Here is a 24,540-nt window from a genome sequence, read left to right as displayed (position 1 = left end):
ATGATCTGTTGTGGAAATTGAATGAATTGTGGTCTTCAGATTGTAATGTTGTGCTTCAGGAATATCCAAGTCTGAAAATGTATGAAAAGTGATACCTGGAAGAAGGAAGATTGTAGGTCAGCACCTACGTACTAGTATCTTGGCTAGTACAAGAGCAAAGGGGGTTGGAGCTCCCTTCCAAGGAAGTTTGGAGAACGAGAGAAGGTTGAAGCCTTCTGCAGGTTGTAGCCTGCGTACTGGTATAAGGCTGCACCAGTACAAAAGATTGTAAACTGAAGTTTCATATTAAGAAAGATAGAGACAACTTGCAGCAGGTGGTTTTCACCCACATTGGGTTTCCACCTTATATCTTGGTGTTCATGTGTGTGGCTTTTTATCTGTTCTGTTATACTGCACATGTTTACTGTTAATATGATGAATAATGTCCTGATGCACTTAATTGAAGAATAAGCTAACTAAATTGTGAGTTTTCTGCTTATACGCTGTTTTACTTCGTCACAGTAGCGTGTACACGCTGGTTCACTTAACTGAAGTAGCGTATATGTTTCTGGGCATTTGAAAAGTTTGATTAATCTGATAATACTGATTCACCCCCCCTCTCAGTATTATTTCCAACACAACGAATCCATGCCATAAAGGAGAAATAACTCGCATGCCAAGAGGAGTGTAACTCATGCCATTAAGGAGGTACGCATGCCTTTTGTAACTTATGCCTTTAAGAGAGAGTGTAACATATGCATGAAAGAGTGTGAAAGAGGAATCTTTTATGACATGCTTTTATTGAGTGTAAAAGAGTGTAAGAGAATCTTTTATGACGTGCTTTAATGAGTGTAAGAGAATGTAAGAGCATGAATGAGAGTGTAAGAGGAATATGCCATCCCAATAATGAGAGTGTAAGCGAACATTATCGAGAGCCATGATTGAGTGACTTGAATTTCTTTTTAATAATAATATAATAATATCATAAGAATAATAATATAATATTTAATGATAATGTTGATGATGAAGTCGAAATTGAACTATTAGGATTGACTGATGATCAAAAGGGATTTTCCATCAACAATAATTGATTACCAATTGATGCAAGGTGATTTACTATCTTGGGACTTTCTAATTTTAGACTTTTTATTTTTAGAAATTCTATTTATAGACATTCTATTTTAAAACTTTCTATTTTTAGAAAGTCATCCCTAAGCTACCAAATTTTCAATAGATAGAACTTGAGAATAGGCTCAATGAAAATGACGAGAACATTAAGAAGCTCTAGGGTACAATAGAGAGAATAGAGAATCAACTCCAGCAAAATTATGATGGCCTTTGAAGGGACCACACAATTATTTCAAATAAGGTTGATCAGAATCACATTCGAGCAATCTGGATGTTGAACTTAATCTTTCAAAAGTTGAATATTATAACTGATCTACAACATCAGAATAATGAAGCTACTCAACAACCAGTTTCTTCAAATACATCAAAACCAGTTAGACTCATATCATATCCTTAAGCTCCACATGCATCTTCCATACCCAATCCTCATATCATATCCTTAAGCTCCACATGCATCTTCCATATCCAATCCACAAAACAATGTACTGAATTTTTAAAACATCAGGTCTCAACCCAATTTCCTTTCTTCACTCTACGGATTGCCACATATCAATAAAGAGCAAAATTTGAGCCATCCAAATGTGATGATAATGAGAAACATGACGTAGCATGGTTTAATAAGGCAGAGGAGTATTTTGAGATTTACAATATCGATAATGACAACGAAAAAATCAAGCATGCATCCATGTATTTGGAAGGCGAAGCATATAATTGGTATATGTGGTGGAAGAAATCGACACATGCTATCAGTTGGAGGAAATTCAAAGATGCTTTCTTTAATAGGTTCCAAGGTGTCAAAGAAGAAGAGTTCTTTATGGCACTCAACAAGTTACAACAAAATGGAGACGTGAACGAATATATTAGAGAATGGGAAACTCTAGCTACACGAGTACATGGATTATCAGAAAAACGCCTTATTCAATCATACCTCATTGGACTTAAACCATATCTCTAGAATGAGCTTAAGCTTCATGACATTACATCTCTAGAAGAAGCAAGACAGAAAGCAAAAGTCGTAGAAAAGAAGTTCGAAAGAATACAATTACCAAAAGTTGAAAGAGTATATTCAAGACAAAGGTTTTCCCAAACTTCTGATGTGGAGAATACAAAATACATTCCACCACATCTATATGAAGGATGAAAATCTAATATGGAGGTGCAAAGAATAAAAGAGGGTAAATGCAATTGTTGTGGCAAAAAATGGGATCCTAGACACAAATGTTTTAAAGGAAAGGATACCAAGAACTTGTATAAATGTGAAGCAACCAATGATTCAGATAGTGAAGAATTAGACATAGAAGAAGTTGATGATTCTCAACAATTTTCCCCATAATTAGGCAACAAAAATATTCCGCAAGTTTCGTTATTATTCATGACAGGAGTATCTAAACCCCAAACGTTAAAGTTAAAAGGACATATAAAAAAGCGCAATGTAATGGTTCTAATAGATACAAAATTTTCTAGACTCAAATATTGCAAAAAGGCTCAACATCTTCACATATCCAATGCCTATTATGAAAGTGATGGTAGCAGATGGGAAGAAAATCGAAAAAGTAGGAAGATGCCATAAGGTCAAATTGCAGATTCAAGACTACTGTCTAGAATCTCCATTCTACACTACACCACTTGGGGAAGTGGATGTGGTCCTAGGTGTCCAATGGTTGCAAGCCTTAGGTATTTACTATGTCGACCATCAAAAGCAATTTATAAAGTTTATGTGGGAATGGTAGAAATATAAGCTATATGGTTTTCGACCACTTTAGAATCAAATTGTATCATCCCACCAGATGATGAAGCTGATCCGAAAAGCAACACTAGCGTATATAGTGCACTGTCATTAGATGGAAATGTTGACTTCAAAATTGATTAGCGAAGAACCACCTGAAGTTCATGAATTGATTCAAAAACACAAAAAGGTATTCCAAGATCTTCCACTGAAGATGCCTCTTGAAAGAGAAATTGAGCACACAATCGAAGTCAAGTTAAGATCAAACCCCATCAACATCAAGCCATATAGATATCCACATCATCAAAAGACTGAAATCGAAAGATTAGTCCAAGATCTCTTAAAATGTGGTATCATCACAAAAAGTAGAAGCCCATACACTGCTCCAGTGGTTCCAGTCCAGAAGAAGGATGGATCATTTAGGCTATGCGTAGATTATAGAGGATTGAACAAGATAACAATTAAGAACAAGTTCCCTATTCCCTTCATAGACAAAATGCTAGATGAACTTCATGGAGCCAAATATTTTTCAAAATTGGACTTGAGATCTGGATACTACCAAATCAGAATAAGATTAGAGGACATAGCGAAGACCGCCTTTCAAACTCATGAAGGTCATTATGAGTTTAAGGTAATGCCTTTTGGGTTAACTAATGCTCCAACAACCTTCTAGGCTACCATGAATGAGGTATTCTGACCATATTTAAGGAAGTTTGTGCTAGTTTTCTTTGATGATATTCTAGTCTATAGTAAAACATGGAAGGAGCATCTACAACATCTGGAACAAGTTTTATGCAACGATGTTCAAATGCACTTTTGGGAAGGAAGAAGTAGAGTACCTCAGACACATAATATCCAAGGAAGGAGTAAAGGTAGATCCTAATAAGATCAAGGCTATAAAAGAATGGCCCAAACCAATTAATATCACCAAATTAAGAGGATTTTTAGGGTTGACTGGATATTATCGAAGGTTTATTCAAAACTATGTTGATGTAATTGCACCCCTAACAAACTTTTTAAAGAAGAACTCTTTCCAATGGGATGAGAAGGAAGAAAAGTGTTTTGAAACCTTAAAGGAAATTATGCTCAATGCATTGGTATTAGCAACTCTAGACTTTTCAAAGCCTTTTGGGAAGTAAGTTTTTAATATGAAAAAACCATAGTAGGCTTCAGCACCTACAACGAAAAACACTTTCTATAGAACAACAAAAATGGATCGAAAAAATTGCCGCCTTTGACATGGAGATATTACATAAGAAAGGGAAAGACAACATAGTAGCAGATGCTCTATCCAAAAAAGATGAAGAGTCGTCATTGCTTGCAATTTCGATTGTAGTCCCAGAATGGATTAATGAAATTCAAAGTGAGTATGCAAAAGATCCAGAAACATGTGCTATAAACAATAATCCTTCTCAAAATTCAAATTTCGAATGGAAAAAACAATATTGTTTGGTATAAAGGAAGAATTTTCCTAAGCCCAAATTCAAACTTTAAGTCAAAATTTTTCAAGGAGTCACATGGTTCACTATTAGGACATGTAGGTTTTTTTAAAACCTACTATAATGCACGCCAATCATTTTTCTGGAAGGGAATGAATAATGATATTAAAAAATATGTAGCAGATTGTGATCAATGCCAGAGAAATAAAAATGAGAACATTGTGACACCCGGATTGCTACATCCCTTAAAAATATTCCAAACCAAAAGTGGGAAGAAATATCGATGGACTTTATTGAAGGGCTACCTGTATCGTATGGAAAAGACAAAATCCTCATAGTAGTCGACAGGCTCACCAAGTATGCACACTTCATAAGAATGAAGAAATTAGACTCAACTAAACAAATCGTTGAGATATTTTGCAAGAATGTCAACAAACTACATGGATTTTCCAAAGTCATTTTTAGCGATAGAGATGCCAAATTTAAAGGGAATTTTTGGAAGGAATTTTTCAAACATATTGGAACATACCTCAACATGAGTCAACTCATCATCCTAAAACAGAAGGCCAAACAATTTTTTTTAATAAATGTTTAGAAGCTTACCTTTGTTGTTATACAACAGACAAACAAAATAGGTGGGCTCAATGGTTACATTTCGCTGAATGATGGTACGATTCCACTTATCACACTTGAGCAAAAATGACCCCATTTCAAGTTCTATATGGTTATGAGCGTCCTAAATGGAAGGACTTGGCCATTATTGAGACAAAATTTCCAGCAGTTAAAGATCAATGTGAAGCAGCAAGTTGACTTTTGTTGTTATGCAACAAACAAACAAAATAGGTGGGCTCAATGGTTACATTCCGCTGAATGATGGTACAATTCCACTCATCATACTTGAGCAAAAATGACCCTATTTCAAGCTCTATACAGTTATGAGCCTCCTAAATGGAAGGACTTGGCCATTATCGAGACAAAGTTTCCAGCAGTTAAAGATTAGTATGAAGCAGCACACTGACCAAAACAGAACAGAGAGAGAATTTGAGGTTGGAGAATGGGTATTTGTTAAACTTCAACCTTACAAGCAATGGTCCTTAAAGCAGAAGGGAAAAACAAATTGTCACCAAAGTTCTATGGACCATACCAGATTAACAAAAAGATCAGCCAAGTAGCATACAACTTAATCCTTCTTGATAAAAGTCGTGTTCACAACGTTTTCCATGTATCTTGCCTTAAGAAAGCACTAGGCAAACACCAAGTGCTCTAGACAACACTCCCGACATTAGATTAACGAAGGGAAGATCATTTTAGAACCAAAAGGAATCATCACCACTAGGGAAAAGAAACTGCGATCCTGAGTAATCAAAGAATACCTTATTAAGTGGAAGAACCTACCAGAAGAAGAAGTCTCTTGGGAGACAAAAGCATTTTGTCAACAATACCCTTCATTACCTATGCTTTGAGGACAAAGCATATTTTCGAGAGGAAGACAATGTTATGTAAAAAAAAAATTAAATATGTTTTAATGTTTAATTTAGGAAGAAGGGGCACAATCAAAAGATCATGCCCCCTCATGTAAAGGCACCCGAGGTTGTATTTAAGCCAGGGGCCCTCCATTGTAAGAATCATCATTCAATTTCTATATATATATATATATATATATATATATAGATGTCTGTCAATTCAGTATTTAATTGTGTGCGCTTCACAATTATTGTAATGAGATAACCAAGAGTACAATGATTTATTGAGATTGATAATGCTTGTATACTGAATGATTCTGGGGTGATAAAATAAAATATGTTTCTTAAGCTGAGCTCCTTAAGATTTCTTATGTTTTGCAAAAGTGGCATATTCAATCTTTCCATTGAATTGTTAGAATGGTTCATCCACTGTTATTGCTTTTTTAGGTCATGGAGTTTGTATGTATTCAAGCAATTTTCCATATATGTTGGTTGTGTTAGATAGGAAAATAGAATGGTGATTTGCGAATGTGCTTGATAAGCTAGACAAAGTGGGGACATTGAGAGATGGCTACTTAAACCTATATAACCATAGAACTAGAAAGATTCCTTGTGATTATTGGTATGGCCACTCAAAGCTTTGAAAATGTAAAATGAAAAGATGATCATCCAGTCATGGATTGGAAAAAATACAAGTGTGCTGTTGGTCTATCTGTGAATCTGTGATGGTTTCAACTTTCAATACATATATTGCCTCATCTTCTAACCTGCAGCTTGGGATGTGCTTGTCCTTTAAGCATCCAAAAGTGAGTTATTTTACTGGTTTTGGGGCCACTTCACACTGGATGGGAGAGGAGATTCTTTAGACTCTAGAGTAAGCAACTTTACACAATAATTCTAATAGGATTAATCAAGTAACTTGCTTAAGGACATGCGATCTTTATCAAATTTACTGATTTGTTATTAAAAATTTTTAACAGACTACAACCAGAAATCTCTTTAATAGTTATCCTAGTTAATCAACCTATGCAAAGTAGCACGTGTTTTGAAAGAAAGCTCTGGATTAATTATGTAGCTTGGGCTGCAAGCATTAAGGAGCTCTGCTAATGTTTATCTTGTGACAAAATTTAGCACCTTGGTATATGATGAGACTAACAATTCAAGATGGAGACATAAGTGAGTGAACAGGGACTCAATACCATATCAAGAGCAACTTCAATATATTTTTAGGGTATGAAGAGGGTTGATCAATTTAATTAGATATTAGAATGCATTTTGCCTTGTACATCTAGAGTTTAGAATCATATATTTTCGTCTGCATTGATAGAGTTGAAGTCAATTCATAGGGATGGATGGATTGTAGATACATTACAACCATAGTTTTAAAAACCGGAACCGGTCAACTGACCTAGTCTACCTATCAAACTGGTTTTTGAATCGGAACCGGAAGAACCAGACTGGTCAGATCTCAATGAACCAATCTTCAGAAAAATACATGAAATAATTAATTTTAATGAAAAAATTAATTTAATATTTAAGATCATGATTCCAAACCATTAGAGACAAAATATCCGAATTTTGCTCATCTATATACCATATAAGGGTTAGCATATCAAAATGACATCAAGTATGGGAAAATTTCATATATCACAACAATTGGAAATTATTCTCCTAATTGTTAATTTATTTAACAAATTATTTGCACTTTTCTACGACAAATACCAAATAATTAACACTGCAACCTTCACAAATAAAATTGTGGAAAATAATAGTGTTGGAAACTGAGAAAATACTATCACACACACACACACACAAATGACACTGTTATGTTTGGACAAATGTCCCCGAAAAAACCCAACTTGGGAAAACCAGTGCAACAGTTGAGGGTTTTATTACTAAGCAACAATGAAATACAAGTACAATCTATAGATGCCCAACTGGCAATCCAAACAACAAGAAATTCTAGCCAAAATTATCTAAGGGACTTATCCTTTTTCCACAAGCGACCTCAACACAACTTTCCTTCAGAAACTCGTCCCCTTGGAACCCTCACGCTGGCCTTTGCGCAGTGCTTGCTTTGGCCCTATGGCGTCTAGCCCATAACTGCCTCTGATGAAGTCGTTCTGCCTGTCTCTGCTGAGGAAATTGCTTCTCTGACACTCTGGAACATCTGCCCAGCCTCTAGAACTGAAAACAATTTTTCCTCCAGCCAAATTGAGTTGCTCTTCTGAAGCAACTGCACAATCCTCTACGTTGCCCCACTGGAAATAACTCAGCCTCTTGTTGCGGCCTCTTCGAATCTGGAAAACTTCCTCCGGAATCCAGATCACTATCTCTGCTTCGAAATCTGGCTCTCCGACAACTGTTGCTGCTCTCTGGAAATCGATCTGCCAAGGAAATTGAACTTCTTGTGTGTTTTCTCCAAGTGCCCATCGACGACTCCTTATAATCCTCAGTTGGGACTCCAATGACCGAGATTAAAACTTAATCAATGGCTAGGATCGTCTTGAAGTCAATCTGAGTGAGTTTCTAAACTATTCTCACATTGAATTAATTAATTCTAATTAATTAACTATATTCCCTAAATTTAGACTTAGGAAATATTTAACAATTGACTAATAATCTAATTAATTCATCTCTAGGTGTAATTTCCAAAAACGATTTCTGGGTTTTGGAGATCTCATGTATTCTAGTCTCTCCACCAAATTTTGTGGCTAGAATACATCCGATGCTACAAAAACTAAAAGACTGCAGTACATATCAACAATTAAATACATAATCAATGTGGCTCTAAATGTGAAAATTTCTAACCCGAAATTCTATTGCAGCAACTGAAATATTTCACCTACTTATTCTTCACAATAAGTTATTTACGAAATCCCTTCAACAAACATTAAAATAAATTCTATTGCAGTTATCACATAATTACATAGAAAAAATAACAACGATATACATGCATAAGAACAAATCACATCAACACAGTTGTTTTTGGACAATTGTCCCCGGAAAACCCCAATGTGGGAAAACTGGTGCAACAGATGAGGGTTTTATTAATCTTCAGCAACAATCACTTTACAAGGAATGATTTTACAGAGAAACTAAGAGAAAACACCTTAGACTTTCCCCTAGAAACTTTCTGACACCCTGGAGACCCTTCTCCCACTTCTGCATCACTTTGTGTGGTTCTGCGTCCCTCTGTGTCAGCATGCGTCTCCCTCTGCGCTGTCTCTCAATGCTCCTGCATCACCTCCTCCTCAGTCATTGACTGCTATTGATGCCCTCCTCTTCCTCCACCCTACAACTCTCCCTTTGAAATCGATCTCCTTCTCTTTGAGAATCGATTTTCCTTGGGATATTGAGTATCTACAGTGTGTCTCCAAATGATCCCAAGTCTTCTCTTATACTTTTCCTATTGATGAATCAACGACCGAGATTAAGTCTCTAATCAACGGCTAAGATTAAAATAGACTTGATCCTCGTCTCTTAGAAGCTTCTCAACCTTATCTTTATTAATACCCATTAATATTTTTATTTTCCTAAGTTTAGACTTAGGAACCCATTACAAATATTAATTATTTTAATAACTCCTCATCCTGGTGGAATTTCGCCAAACGATTTCTGGGTCTTGAAGATCTCATGTGCCTTTAGCCTCTCCACCAAATTTCAAGGCTAGAGCACATCCGATGCTAACCAAAATCAACACTCCCTCTTAGCGAGGAATGTGCTCTAGCAATGCTTCACCATAAAGGCATCACACTGGTCCTCCGCATCGGTCCTTTGTGTTGCTACTTGGCCTGCTGCCCCACATCCATTGCACTGCTGCTTGCTGTACTACTGCCCATGACATTGCCACTACCATTGCTACATCTGTATTGCAACTCCCTCTCAACATGCTACATCATGCTGCCCATAGCACTACTGCACTGCAACCCTCGATACTTATCCATTTCTGCTACTGAAATGGAATTTTCACCATCCCCATCTTCTCCCTGAAATAAACAAACTTTGTTCTTCCTAGAGCCTTGGTGAGGATGTCTGCCCCCTGTTCTCTTGTAGGGGTGTACCTCAAACTGCCCCTCGTTGGACACGGTCTCTGACAAAGTGACCCCTGATATCAATGTGCTTCGACCGATCATGAAATACTAGATTCTCAGAGAACTTGATGCAACTCTGATTATCACACAAGATGTTGGTCGCTTCCATCCTTCTCCTGAATAGATTCACAAGCAATTTCCTAAGCCATATGGCTTCACACGAAGTTGTGCTAATTGCCATATATTCTGCTTCACCTGAGCTCAGAGCCACGAATTTCTGTTTTCTACTACACTAGGAGGTCATTCTTGATCCAATGTTGAAACAATACCCAGTTGTACTTTTCCAATCTACTGAACTTCCAGCCCAATTTGCATCAATGAACCCACTCAGCCTGATGTCATTGCCTTGGGTGTACAATAGTCCATGCTCGACTGTTCCTTGTATATACCTGAGAACATGTTTGGCTGCTGCCCAGTGTGCCCTCTTGGGTTCCACCATGAACTGACTGAGGGTGTTGACAGCGTAACAAATGTTTGGCTTGGTATTGACCAGATACATCAGGGATCCTATAAGCTGCCTGTACAAGGTGGGATCAATGTCTTTATCTTCTAATGCATCAATTTTCTTCCAGTTGGTGATCATTGGAGTAGCCATAAGTCTACAATCCTGCATCCTGAATCTCCTCAAGATCTTTGTAGCATATCTCCCTTGACCAATGAAGATCTCACCCTTTTGTTGCCAAACTTCCAACCCCAAGAAATAATGCATCTGTCCCAAATCCTTCATGTTGAATTCCGTGGCTAGGTTCTTCTTGCAGTCTTTGATGAGCCTAGATGATCCTGTCAGGGAAATATCATCCACATATAACACCAGGATTAGAGGCTCATTCTCTACGACAAGATAATAGAGATTAGGATCTGCGTCACTCTTGATGAACCCCATCTTCTGCAAGTAGCCATCAATTCGACTGTACCATGCTCTAGGTGCCTGTTTAAGCCCATACAAGGCTTTCTTTAATCTGCATACATGATATTTCTTCTCATATGTCTCAAAACCCTCTGGTTGTTCAATGTATACTTCTTCTTCTATCACCCCGTTCAAGAACACCATCTTGACATCCATCTGGTGAATCTCCCACCCCATTTGTGCTGCAAGGGATGTCACTGTTCTAATAGAAGTATACCTGGCTACTGGAGCGAAGGTTTCTTCGTAGTCTATCCCTTCCTTTTGAGCATACCCCTTAGCCACAAACTTGGCTTTGTATTTCTCTACACTGCTGTCTGCAACATATTTGACTTTGTAGATCCATCTCGAACCTACAACTGACTTGGCCTGAGGCCTAAGTACCACTTCCTAGACATCATTGACCATTATAGAACTGTTTTCTTCCACCATAACATCTACCCATACTTGATGCTGAACGACCTCCTGAAAACTAGAGGGTTCCCAAACCTGAGCTACCAGGGCCTGGTATCTGTCTGGCTGTCTTCGCTCCCTTTTATCATTCCTGGGTGCACCAATGAAGTCCTCTGCATCTCGTAGAATCTGTCCAAGTTTCTGACTCGTTTTTCTACTGGTAGTGGGTACATCTATCAACTCTTCCTCTTCCTGTGATTCCTCCTGTTCTGAAGCTTTGCCTTTAGGAGAATCGCTGGTATTAGTTTTTGCTGGTTGAAGTGGTTGGACCAATGGATCATCTTTTGACTACTCCTCAGAAGGTATTTCTCAGGATTTCTTGAAACCTTTGCCCTCCATGAACTTTACATCCCTCCGAACTATTACCTTCCTTCTCCCTTGAAGATAGACTCTATATGCCTTAGCATTCTCGCTATATCCCACAAGATATCCTTTCTCAGCTGTTTGATCTAATTTTTCTCTTTTCTTCATGTATACAGCAATACGCCAAACTCCCAAATACCCTGAAATCACTGACTTTAGGTGTCTTCCCGGTGAAGACCCTTTCTGGAGTGATTTTGCTCAATGCCCCGTGTGGAGTCTTGTTCTGGACATAAACTGTTGTGCTGCATGCTTCTGCGCACAGGAATTTGGGCATATCCTGATCATATAACATTGCCCTAGATGCTTCCACAATAGTCCTGTTTTTTCTTTCTGCTACTCCATTCTGCTCCGGATTGTAAGGAGCTGTCCACTCTCTTCTGATGCCTTCTCTAGCGCAAAAATCAGTGATGTCCTTGTCAACGTATTCTCCACCATTGCTTGAGCGCAACACTTTTATCTTCTTTCCTGTCAGATTCTCTACTAGAGCCTTGAACTCTTTGAATCGACCAAAAACCTCATCCTTGGTTTTCAGAAAGTAGATCCAAGTCTTCCTGGAATGGTCATCGATTAGGTGACGAAGTATTCGGTACCACTAAGAGCTTTTGTGGACATAGGTCCGCAGATGTCTGAGTAGAACACTCTGAGCTCTATTGTTACTTTTGGAAAACTCTGCTTTGGCATACTTGTCTAGAGCGCACCCTCTGCATATATCATCTCGTTCGATACTTAAATCTGGAACTCCTGATACTGTTTTCCTAAGAATTCTCAGAGCACCATGGTGTAAGTGTCCCATCCTCCTGTGCCATAGTTCATTCAAATATTTATCTCCATTGCTGCCTATCAGTGTCATTGGAGATTCTAGCTGTAATCTATACAACCTGTTACTTCTGATTTCAATCTGGGCCTTCCTTTTCCAACTTGGGTGTTTAACATATACTTTCTCCTTAATGAAGAAAACATCATAGCCCTTGTTTTGAAGTTGAGATACAGAGAGTAAGTTCATCCTCAATCCTGGCACATGCAGCACATTGGTTGCTCAACACTGCTCTCCTGCTTCGGTTTGAAAGACTACAATACCTCTTCCTATAGGGGTATACTTTGATTTATTTCCCATGGTGATATGAAAATTGTTGGACACCTAATCCTCAATGGGTTAATGTGGAAGCCGAATAGACAAAAGGAAGTCCAAGAGACCTTGGGATGTGGAACCCAACGGTCAAACTATGTACTATAAATGTATATCTCTTGTTAATAGAAATACACTCTCATGTTTTATCCTTCAGATTCTCTTGCTGCCATGTGTGTGTTTAACATGCTATCAAAGCAGGCGTATTCCTGCCCTGCATAATTTCTTTGAGCCATTTGTTTTATGGTCTTTATGAGCAGGTCCTATTTTTAGTATTCCTGCCTTTGTAACTCCATTTTCTGCCTATTTTCCTGTTCTGCTCATATTTCAGAACTGACACCCCTAACCTGCTCAATCTTGTGTGAGCCACTAGTTTTGTGGCATTAGTGTGCATTTCAGCTCTACCATCTATTGTTTTGCTGTCATTCTGAGCCTAGCGTGCAAAACGATCCTCCTCACTGTGCACCTACTCAATGCACTGAATTCTGTCTGAAAACCTTGCGCTGTTGTGTCTTGTCAGATAACAATTCATTGTCTATCGGCCAACCCATGATCGACATATACAAATGCCTGCAACAACTCCTTACATGCGTTGGTTCATATGCGCTGGTTGAATGCTACGTATATGCTGGTCAAAGCATTCAGGTGGACTGCGTTTCTTCCTGCGTCTGGTCGGCTCCCTTTACGGGACTGGTTAAGAGGTTGTTATATGATTGTTACATTGTGAGCTGCAATAAAATGGCGATTTGAACTATCATGAAGTTCTTCAGGACAATGATTATTGCAAACCCTGGTGCATCGAGCGTTACTTCTTCTGGAATCGTTGGAACGTTTGCTAGAACTTGCCACACCTACCACATTGTAAACCTTGGCTCTCAAACTGCGGTTTTTCCTGTCAAAGTCTTCTCAAATATCTGAACTAGAGTGCTTAATAGCTGCACCAAGTGACTCGTATCCGGTCCATTCAGATTGCTGTTGAGGGAAAGGAAAGGGAAAAATAAAAGCTGAGATGATGTTGGAGAGTCTGTCTTTGTATCATCGCTCTAGAATATGAGCGAGTTCCCTGATTTACTGGACTTTGTAACCTCTAACCGGCATTCCGTTAATGTGACGGGCCATGCCAGCATTGCAGTGGATTGGAAAGAGACCCCTGAGGCTCATATCTTTGAGGCCAATGTGTATTGCAGATAAGCGGTGAACGTGTATTGGAGGAACCAGTGGATGAAAAGAACAAGGTGTGTGTTGAAGGGTGCATATTACCGTTGAAGGACTGGTATGAGAATTGAATTCTGGTGGGAAGAAGTCTTTATCCCAAACAATTTGAATGAGATGCAGATATTGGCTGTGCAGCAGTGGTTGCAAGGGGATTTTATCAAAATTTGAGGCCCATGGCTCAAGGATTAGTGTTGAATGTAGACCTATCTGCAATAGTTTTTCACAAGAGCATTTCTGTGCTTGAGTATTTATGGGAAAGTTGTAAAATTGACTGCAGAGAGAACCAAGCTCTCTCTGAAAGAGAGATAAGGGAAGCAAAGAAAGTTCTCAAGGGGTTGAAAATTAAAGTTATCCACAGACGGTGTTCTCAGAATTTCACAATAGTAGGACTGACAAAACAGGTGACCACGAAAATCAAATTTCTCATGACCGAGGACAATGGCACTCAGCGAATGGTTACTATGGTGGAATTTTTCAGGAAAATTTCTTTCTAGCTGATCTGATCCACTGATTGAAAGCGTTGAGTGGCACCTCACCAGGATAGATTACACTGGTCTGGTTTAGAAGTTGTCACTATGGTTCGAGAAGAGGGTTGAGCAGCCTTATAGCTGTTGTGTCATAGTTATAGAGCCAAATTTGTTTGAGCCACATTGCAGAATAGTTGGGCGTAAAAAAAAATAAAAATATTTGTAGCAAGAACAGTGGAGGACCAATCAGATCACACAACCATAGCATTGTGATGGACGATGGAAATTGGGCATTGCACAGTGGTAGTCGTATTAGCGGGTCACTGGAGTGATAAAGGCTATAGACACCTCGATACAAGTCTTACAACATAATATATTCACATTGTTGATCCCGTGGTCGTTGTAGTTGCGATCTATCTATCATTTATGATAAGACCGACAGGTGGCCACAACCCTCCATACACTGAAATTCCAAGGCCAATAGGCCATGTTCCGGATCTTCACCATCATGGAGCCGAGGAGTAGGCGTAATTCGTAGGTCACTCGCATTGTCTCCAGGAGATGTAGGTGCACCAATAACGTGGAAGAGTGAAGGAACGATATTCACATTCCAATCAGCTGTTGCCTTGCCTGGACATCAGTAAAAGCAAAGAAAAACTGAATTATATTCCCATGGAGTATTGTATTCTCTGTGAAGGCCAAAGGTTTCCTCGAGATAACTTGAACGGTTACCAGTCAAAGAATTTTAGTCGAATTGCCTGCCCATCTGCTGATGAAAGACTGTGAAAGTTGCCTGCCTAACATTGAGGTATGTGTTCTGTTGGGTGAAGTTTTTGATGGTCAATAAACAGTTATCTTAAAAAAAAAAAATTTGAGAAGGCCGATATATATTGCATGGTGAAGCTGCTTCTTGGAAGACCGATATACCTGTATGTTGAAGTATTCATGTGTGCGTTCAATTTCTTATGAAGACCCTGTATGGTGCCGAATTTATTTTTGAAGGATTCAAGCAAGTTTGCAGTTGCTGCTGCCCCAGTTGTGGCATTGTATTTAAAACTCATTCTCTACATATATATGCATTGATTCCTTGATTCATTTGCTGCACATTTATAAAGGATATTGCTGTGTACTGTGAGTGGGTATTACTTTTCTGCATTGAGTAGTAGTTGTGATCAGTTTTTTGTTGAAATTTGGTACCGGAGGACAGGTGGTTCCCTTAGGCTTTGATCTTTGGCCTAGGGAAAAGTGTCCAAAAGAATTTAATTTTTCTCCTAAAGTGACTTTATAATTTTATAAAGTTAAATCTAATTTAAAAGTAACTTTAAGTGATAAAGTTATTAAGTCTAATTTTAAAGTGACTTTTATAAAGTCAATGAAAAATTAGAAAGGAAAAGTGACTTTGGAAATAAATGACTAAGTGGGTCTTTATTAAAGTGGGGTGAATTAAAAAATAGAAAGTGAGATTTAAATGAGCATTTAATCTCAACCATTGATCTAAATCTATTTCAGCCATTGGATTTAGAGATCACCCAAAAGTCACTTGGATCACCCAAAAGTCACTTGGAGTTATATTAAAGGAGGAAAAGGAGGAAAAGGTCATTCATTCTTTCATGAACAGATTGGGAGAAGGAGAGCAAAAGAGCAAAAGAGATTTCTGAGCAGGGAGGAGAAGGAGACAGCAGCTTGGCACACATTCCAAGGCAGCAGTTGAGCAGATTTGTACAGCTGATTCAGCACATAGTGAAAGGCAGATTTTTGCACAAAAATCGAGGAGCAGTTTGCTGATTTTTCTGCACACAAAACGGAGGTCGTACAGCATTTATTGCTGTCATGTTTGCTGTAATTTCCAGATTGCTGTGAGGCATGGGAAAGGAGATAAGTTGTAAATTTGCTTGCTGATTTTTTGCTGAATAATTCTCACTGTAAAAAGACAATTTTCAGAAATAAAGAAGAGCTCTCAAACTGGTTTTCCCCAAGAGTTGTAGGGGGTTTTTCTAGAGTCAAGTTGACCAAAAATATCAGTGTTTTAATGTGTTTTAATGGCTGTTTTTGATTGCTGATTTTTAATTCTGCAATTTCCAGCGTTCTGAAAAATTTCCAGAATTTGTGTTTTCAGCAATATTTATTTTTTTCAGTCTGTTAAATGTATGGTTATGGGAATGGGCATTTAACTACATGGGAGAAATAAGGAGAAACTGAAAACCGGGGTGGGAAAACAAAAATTTCTACATTTTTAAGGTGTAAATCTAACATTGAAGAAAAAATGGCCAAAATCAATGAACTATTAGAGTTCTTCAAAACTCTGATATTGTCTACCACTCATGATACATTAAAAGTCAGCAATGTTTTTCTCATAGACATTCAGGTCTGTCTACAAAATGCACAAGAGAAAATTGATTTTTTGTAGCTCGAATCTCAGCTACAGCGAGAAGAACTAAAACAGAGGAGTCATTCTGAACATGTTTCTGTTCAGAACATTGAGACTGCAACCTATTAGAAGCAAGTCAATAATGTTACAGTTGGTTCAAATTTAGTACCCAATAAAGCAGTAGTTGTACATGCAGATGCAGAAACTCAGTGTGCACTTCCCAAGCCCATCATCAGACCTTGGGAACAACTTGTCTACAACAAGCACAAAACTGGTCTTGGATATGACAAGGACTTGTCCTTTCATATTCCAGACTACTCAAAGCCCATTCAGTTTTAGAGTGCTGGATTCCTTCATGACAGTTCACCTCCAGCTGTTCCAGATTCCACCCCTCTTCCACAGCAACAGCAACAACAACAGATTGTGAAATGCCAACACTGTGACTGAATTGGCGATTTGAAAGATCACTGTTTTGATCTTCATCCATGTAAGCACTGTCATAAAACCAACGATTCTTCACACAGATGCTTCAGAAACAAACGTCCTGCAAGAACAAAAATTCATCTTGGATGGATTGCTTCTTAGCAATGGGCATCAATATCCAAGAAGATATTCCAATCACATGTCAGAACTTGTTCCAGAGTATTGAACAGTCTTGCAGTTGAGTTTTCTCCATCATCTCACCTTGTATCTGACAGGGGGGAAATGATGGTCATCTACAAGCTTCAAAGCCACATCAAGCGAGCCTGAGCCACAACCTGCCACACCAGTTTCAGAGTTGTAACTAGAAACAAAGATGCCCCTGAGCATGCCTTCGGTTGGTAATCTGGGACACTTCCTCTAGCAGAAGACTTCAGCTTCTTGCCAGTTTCGGAAGAATTCCAGGGACAAAATTGAGAACACTTCCTCTAGCAGAAGACTTCATCTTCTCATCAGTTTTGGAAGAGTTCCAGGAATTGCATTAAGCATTCCAGAGTTGTTGGTCATCCTTAAACCATCACAGGTTGAGACTTCCCTTTTCAGGTTGAAGTTATTCCTTTTATGCGGGGTGAGACCTCCCTTTATTGGTTGAAGGTTTCCCTCTTCAAAACAATAGGAGCACTTCCTCTAGCAGAAGACTTCAGCTTCTTGCCAGTTTTGGAAGAGTTCCGAGAACTGCACTAAGCGTTCCAGCATTGGTGGTCATCCTTAAACCATCGCCCTTTATACCAACATTTCAGAGAGCACATTCAGCCTAGTGCTGCCATGCAGTTTTGCACATTTTGTATTACAACTCTCTTCTTGGACTCATACATAACCCTTCGGATTAAAGGGGGGAATGTTGGACACCTAATCCTTAATGGGTTAGTGTGGAAGCCGAATAGACAAAAGGAAGTCCAAAAGACCTTAAGATGTGGAACCCAACAGTCAAACTATGTACTATAAATGTATATCTCTTGTTAATAAAAATACACTCTCATGTTTTATCCTTCAGATTCTCTTGCTGCCATGTGTGTGTTTAACATCCTATTTTCCTGATAATTTGAAAAACATTCTCGAATTCTTGTCATATGCCAGGAAGCTCCACTATCTATATACCAAACCTCAGAGGAGGCAGAGCTTGCTAGGCAAGCGACTTCTTCTTCCAGTCTGGAAGCTAACATAGAATAATCGTGATCCATGTCCCTCGTGCTTTCTTCTGGAAATCTGTGTGAGTCCCTTTGAGTTGATGCCTCTGCATCATGTTCCTGACCCATAGTTGATTCTTCTCTCTTGTTGCCGGATCTCTGCTCTGATACCATGTGAAAATTTCTAACCCGAAATTCTACTGCAACAACTGATTTATTTCACCTACTTATTCTTCACAATAAGTTATTTACGAAATCCCTTCAGCAAACATTAAAATAAATTCTACTGCAGTTATCACATAATTACACAGAAAAAATAACAACGATATACATGCATAAGAACCAATCACATCAACACAGTGGTTTTTGGACAATTGTCCCCGGAAAAACCCAATGTGGGAAAACCGGTGCAACAGATGAGGGTTTTATTAATCTTCAGCAACAATCACTTTACAAGGAATGATTTTACAGAGAAACTAAGAGAAAACACCTTAGATTTTCCCCTGGAAACTTTCTGACATCCTGGAGACCCTTCTCCCACTTTTGCGTCACTCTGTGTGGTTCTGTATCCCTTTGTGTCAGCATGCGTCTCCCTTTGCGCTGTTTCTCAATGCCCCTGCATCACCTCCTCTTCAGTCACTGACTGCTATTGATGCCCTCCTCTTCCTCCACCCTGCAACTCTCCCTCTGAAACCGCTCTCCTTCTCTTTGAGAATCAATTTTCTTTGGGATATTGAGTATCTGTAGTGTGTCTCCAAATAATCCCTAAGTCTTCTCTTATACATTTCCTATTGATGAATCAACGGCCTAGATTAAGTCTCTATTCAACAACTAAGATTAAAATAGACTTGATCCTCGTCTCTTAGAAACTTCTCACCCTTATCTTTATTAATACCCATTAATATTTTAATTTTACTAAGTTTAGACTTAGGAACCCATTAAAAATATTAATTATTTTAATAACTCCTCATCTGGGTGGAATTTGTCCAAACTATTTCTGGGTCTTGGAGATATCATGTGCCTTAGCCTCTCCACCAAATTTCAAGGCTAGAACACATTCGATGCTACCCAAAATCAACACTAAATGGCCTCTAGAGTCCAAAAACAATGCGACAAGCTACTGGGCCATTGACCTACTATAAGGTACATATCAGTGATTAGCATGATCACTCCTTATCAAACTCATCACCACTATTAGACATGGATCATGAACATGAGCTACATAAACATCATCTGGCTCAGAATCTGTTAATTTTAGATATCAATGGTATGTTCTATGCTTAAGGTAGAGTTGTAGTCGTTTCCTGTAGCAAGGATAGTTGAATACATTTGATTTGAGGATTATTTCAAGCTTCGTTTAAGGTTTTTGATCACAAGTCAGTTCAAGGGCTGAAACAAGATTATCCATCTCTTAAGGCAATTCCAAGCATCTAATGTGTATGTGTAAGTTGTAACCAAGAAGACAATTTTGCTTTAGCACATGGCATAGTAGGTTACCTTAAGAATACAAATTGTTGGCAAGTGGGTTATATCAGAGTTGAGTTGCACTGTGTGACTGATAACTACAACAAATATTCTTAGTCTATCTTGAGTAAGGGTTTTAGGGGTTTCATTTTCAGTTCATTAAGGACAGTTAAGGCAGAAGTCAATATTTGTTGTGAAGGCACAGTTTAGCATCAACAGATCTAAGGTACATTGTCCAGGGGTTTCGTTGTCACATCATTTAATAGTATTGATGCCTTGAAGATACCTGATACTCACTGTATATCTGGAGCATACATTGACAATAGGAGATTATGCTGAATAGATAAGTTATATGCAGCTAGGGTTTTGTCAGTGAAGAGTATTGTGTGATCAAGAAGGGTTTAACAGTGTGTTGTTGTGGAAGAATTGTATTGCAGAGAAGCGTTTCAAGGCAGTAATGTTGTGCTAGTATCCTGAGCATATGCCATTGGTCATTGTAATATTGTGAAGACACTTCTTCTAAGATTTGGACAGTTGGTAGAACAGAGGACCGTGGCAAAGATCAGATATTGTTGGCTATATGCAGGGCATAAATTGATAATGTGTTTTTGCAGGGCTGTCATGCTATATCTATATGTTGGCGTTTACGAATAACTGAGAGTTGATGATTGAGGTTTGTGCCTGTAGTAGTCAATGTACCGTTGAGCAACACTGATGTGCTGAGCTTGGACCTATGATTATTGATCAATGCTAGGGTTTTAGTGTTATTGGAAGATGATATGTGCCAGGGTTTGCAGTGCTTCTAATTTGCTTATTGAACGAGGGTTATGGTCCGATGTTTGATGTATTGTTGAACCAGGATTATGGCCAGATGTTTGATGTATGGTTGAACCAAGGATATCTCACTGAATGATTGATGATATGTTGATGTAATTTGAGCAGAGGTTTATGAAGCTAGGGTTTGATATATTGAGCAGAAGCATATCTGATTATTGAGCGTAAGTTGTATTACAATTTGTTTTATATTGATATCGAGCACACGTGGGTCCAATTTGACAATTGTGAAATGTGGTTTGCCGTGGTGAGTTGAAGGTTGGAGCCTTCAGGGAAAGTGGCGGCTTGCTGAGTAGGGTGGAAGGGTGGTGCAAGGTAGGAGAGTGGAGTCTCCTTCAGGTCGGACCCTGAGAACACTATAGGGTGGTGCTAGAGCAGGTTGGAGCCTGCACAGGGTGGTGCTAGGGCAGGTTGGAGCTTGCACAGGGTGTTGGAGCATCATTCTAGTGGGAGCTGATAAAGCCAGGGCATTGGAGTGTCCTTTCATTTGGAGCTGGTAAACAAGGTGTCAGAGCATCTTTCAGGTTTCAGCCTGTAAACCAGGGCGTTGGAGCGTCCTTCTAATTGGAGCTGGTAAACAGGGTGTTGGAGCATCCTTTTAGTTGGAATTGATAAATATGGAAGTTGGAGCTTCCTATTGATGTAAATCATTGAAGACAAATATTAAGAAGCGTGCGGTGGTCTTTCTCCTAGTAGGGTTTCCACTTAAAAATCTGTTGTCTACTGCCTTGATGTTTGTGCATTGTTGAATGGTGTTGTTTACTGTTCATGCGATGTGATGTTAATTTATTGTTAATGTGAATTTAATGCTCTGTGAAGTTAAAAATTAACTAATTGGAAGGAAACACTGATTCTCACCCCCTCTCAGTGTTTCCAACACTGATTTTACTATTTTCTATCATGTTATCATTATTTCCATCTTATCAAATTAGAAACAATCTGTCACAGTGCCCTGCATTAATTGCAAGGACTGCTAGGCAATGCCCAAGTAAGAGCCACATTGCTATCGAAAATATTGCAGTTCAAGCACTATATGCATATTTACTGAATATACTTTATATGTCTTCGATCACAGTGCCCTGCATTAGTTGCAGGGACTGCTAGGCAATGCCCATGTAAGAACCACATTGCTGTCGAAAATAGTGCAGCACAAGCACTATATTCATATTCACTGAATATACTTTACTTGTGTTCGGAGCATTGGAACTGATCTTATCATCCTCCATCAAAATCACCAGTGTTCATCTTATACTTAGATTCCTTATTGGTTGCATATTATCATCCTGATTGGGACATTCCAAAATCTACTATTGACCCCAACATTTCTAACATTTTGTGAGAATATCTCCAGAATTATTTTCCCTTTGAAGGACACGCTGAAAAGTTTAAGCAGACTTCAATAAATTCAACTAGAGGGATAGATGAAAAAGGTCTGTTTCTGTGACTCTCGTGGACTTTACTGAAATAATCATTTATGCTTGTCCCTAGGACTCTACTTGCATGTGCATTGTTGTTTTGCTCATGACCGTGGAAACTAAGTTAATGAACAAATGTCAGAATGTTTGAATGGTTAATTTATTTTTGAATAAATAATAAAAATGTTTTATATTATTCCTTTTGGAGAAATAAACTATTAACATATGATGCATTGACTAACATTTTATTTTATGCCTGCAGTTAAAGACAGCGACTCTTACGCTACTGCTGGTGATGCTTCTAATTATTTTCCTCTCTTCTGTTGATTCGGCTTTGAGTTATTTGCTTGTGTCGACCTTACGGCGCAGCTCTTGAAAGTAGTAGTTGTTTGTGACTGTCTTTTTAAGACAGAAAAGAGAGCTTCAGAAGCAAGAGATTTCTATTTAATTCTATCAGCTGGAAAGTGTGTGTATAAGATTGTTGGAGCCTATGCTTATTTTGGATAGCATCAAGTCTAATTAGAGAGTTGGAATTGTTTCATGCTTAGTCGCACATATAGGATTTGGGTGTTAGCTACAAGCAGTGAACCACATTTTGGGACTTTTAAAATGAAAGTCAAAATCTCAGCGCTACAAACCCTACCTTAACTTTCAAGAGGGAAAGCCTTTTGCAGCAGAGAGCCTAAAAAAATATCAACCAAAGGACATGGAAGGTGACAAAAGCATAGTTACAAATAGCCAGACACGTTGTAGAATAACACCACCTTGTTTCCTGTTGAAAGGAGTGATCTGGCAGTAATGTTGGAAGTTATCTGTAGAAAAAGATGTTTCATATTCTTTTTGCTTTTTGTTACTGTCTTTGCTTGCTCTCCATTTTGATAAGCAAGTTGACTATTAAAGGTCTCAGTTGTACCTTCAAAGCTTCTTTAACCACAAATCCTTTCTTTTATGACTGAATTAATCTAGTCGTGACAATAAATCACAGCAAAGCTTGCTGATAACTGCTGCGGTTTCTGAATAAGCCGACCACGTAGTTATAATTATTTCCTAAATATATCTTGATTCTCTTTCAATTTATTCTTCATATCAGACACCTTTTACACAACTATGATACCATTCATCTAACTTATATTTGAAAGATAGCAAATCACATTACGAGAAGATAATTAGTAATTATGCCACTCTTTGCTCTCATCACGTGATCAATTATATGAATATACCAAGAACTGGTTTTCGAAGTTGTGGAACACCTTCGACTGCATCAGTGCTTGCGAATCGTATATAGTGGCAATTTTGTGGAATATTGTCGAAACTGAAAGGAACTTTAATTGATATTCAAGCTGTTACAAGGGACAGTTGAATAAAACTATCTCCTTTTTTCTTGCTTCATGCAGCTTGCATTTTATAAAAAACAAGGTAGCAAAAGTAAAATACCACTGCCAGGGGTAATAAAGAGGCATTGATATCTGTGTTCTAAAAGATCACGAAACCAAAAGCCAATGTGGGCCATGAACAAGGCCAAGTGCCAAATAGTCATAAAAATCATTAATGTTTCCCTTGCACGATGCACCAACAATAATCACAATCATCGGAAAATTCAAGCAAGAGCTGCTGAAGTTGAAGGATCCAAGGCATCCTTGGGCTTGCATTAGCTTGGGAGTTATTCATAAAGGGTCATAGATATCTCTGTCACTTTTCCAATGTTCTATGCTGTAAAAATCACTTTAACAAATTCTTTTTTCAGTAGCTATCACTTTTTCAAATTTATTTCAATCACCCAATAACAGTAAGTAATTGTAGATAGGGCAATGAACAATATGCACAATATAGGACAACCAAGATCAATGAGACACAAAGATTTAGGTCAAAGATTAGGGAAAAACCCCACAAGGGGGAAAACCCAACTAGATTCTTTTTCTATTAGATGTTAATCAAATGTTTAATAGAGATACATAGTCCAAGTATATCCAACAACTAGTCAAAGGTCAAATCCTTGACCAACCAAGTCAACAAGTCAATATCCAATGAAAGATGAGCATAAAATTCAAATATGGTCAAAGTCCCAGTCTTGCAATTTTTGGCCTTTTCAAGGTCAACGTCAACCACAATCAACACAACCCTAACCAATCAAAGGAAATGCTCCAAAGTGCCTAGAAAAGTTAAGTCAAAACAACAATAAATTTAGCCTCTTTTGCTTAGTTAAAGCCAGTTGAAATAGTCCAAGAATTCTACCCACAAATCAGTCAAAGTCAATAGTTTGACTTGCTAAAACCCTAGCCTCAAATCTGTAGTCAAATTTGTCAAAGTTCCCAGAAAAGTTTGGTCTTCTCCTTGAATTCAACCTCCAAGAGCAAATCATAATTTGGTCAAACTAGCCCAAGTCAAGCGAAGTCAAACTAGGTCAAAGTAGTCCCAAAACAGAAGTCAAACTCGGTCAATAGAATTTCTCTCTCCTCCTCTTGCACGTGTGAACTCACACTTTGCAATTTCAAATC

At 38.3% G+C, this 24,540-nt stretch overlaps 1 protein-coding gene across 7 annotated transcripts in view; it reads left to right on the top strand.

Annotated features, from left to right (window-relative positions):
- LOC149244420 (uncharacterized) overlaps positions 1-22,994 on the top strand; it is a 159,702-nt gene extending 136,708 nt beyond the window's left edge. For 6 of the 7 annotated variants that reach the window (XM_089374847.1, XM_089374850.1, XM_089374844.1 and 3 more), the window contains one exon: positions 22,308-22,994. In XM_089374847.1, the coding sequence (XP_089230973.1) occupies positions 22,308-22,421 (114 nt within the window). In that variant the 3' untranslated portion in view covers positions 22,422-22,994. Of the gene's footprint in view, positions 1-21,981; positions 22,090-22,307 lie in introns of those variants that run through there. The other variant, XM_089374849.1, reaches the window with a different exon arrangement.
- The last annotated feature ends 1,546 nt before the right edge of the window (positions 22,995-24,540 follow it).

Source organism: Pinus tabuliformis, chromosome 8, assembly GCF_031772625.1.
Source record: "Pinus tabuliformis cultivar Carrire ecotype Pingquan chromosome 8, CPIR1, whole genome shotgun sequence".
Taxonomy (NCBI): domain Eukaryota; kingdom Viridiplantae; phylum Streptophyta; class Pinopsida; order Pinales; family Pinaceae; genus Pinus; species Pinus tabuliformis.
The sequence above is the reverse complement of the archived record's forward strand: the minus strand, read 5'-3'. Positions and strand labels throughout refer to the sequence as shown.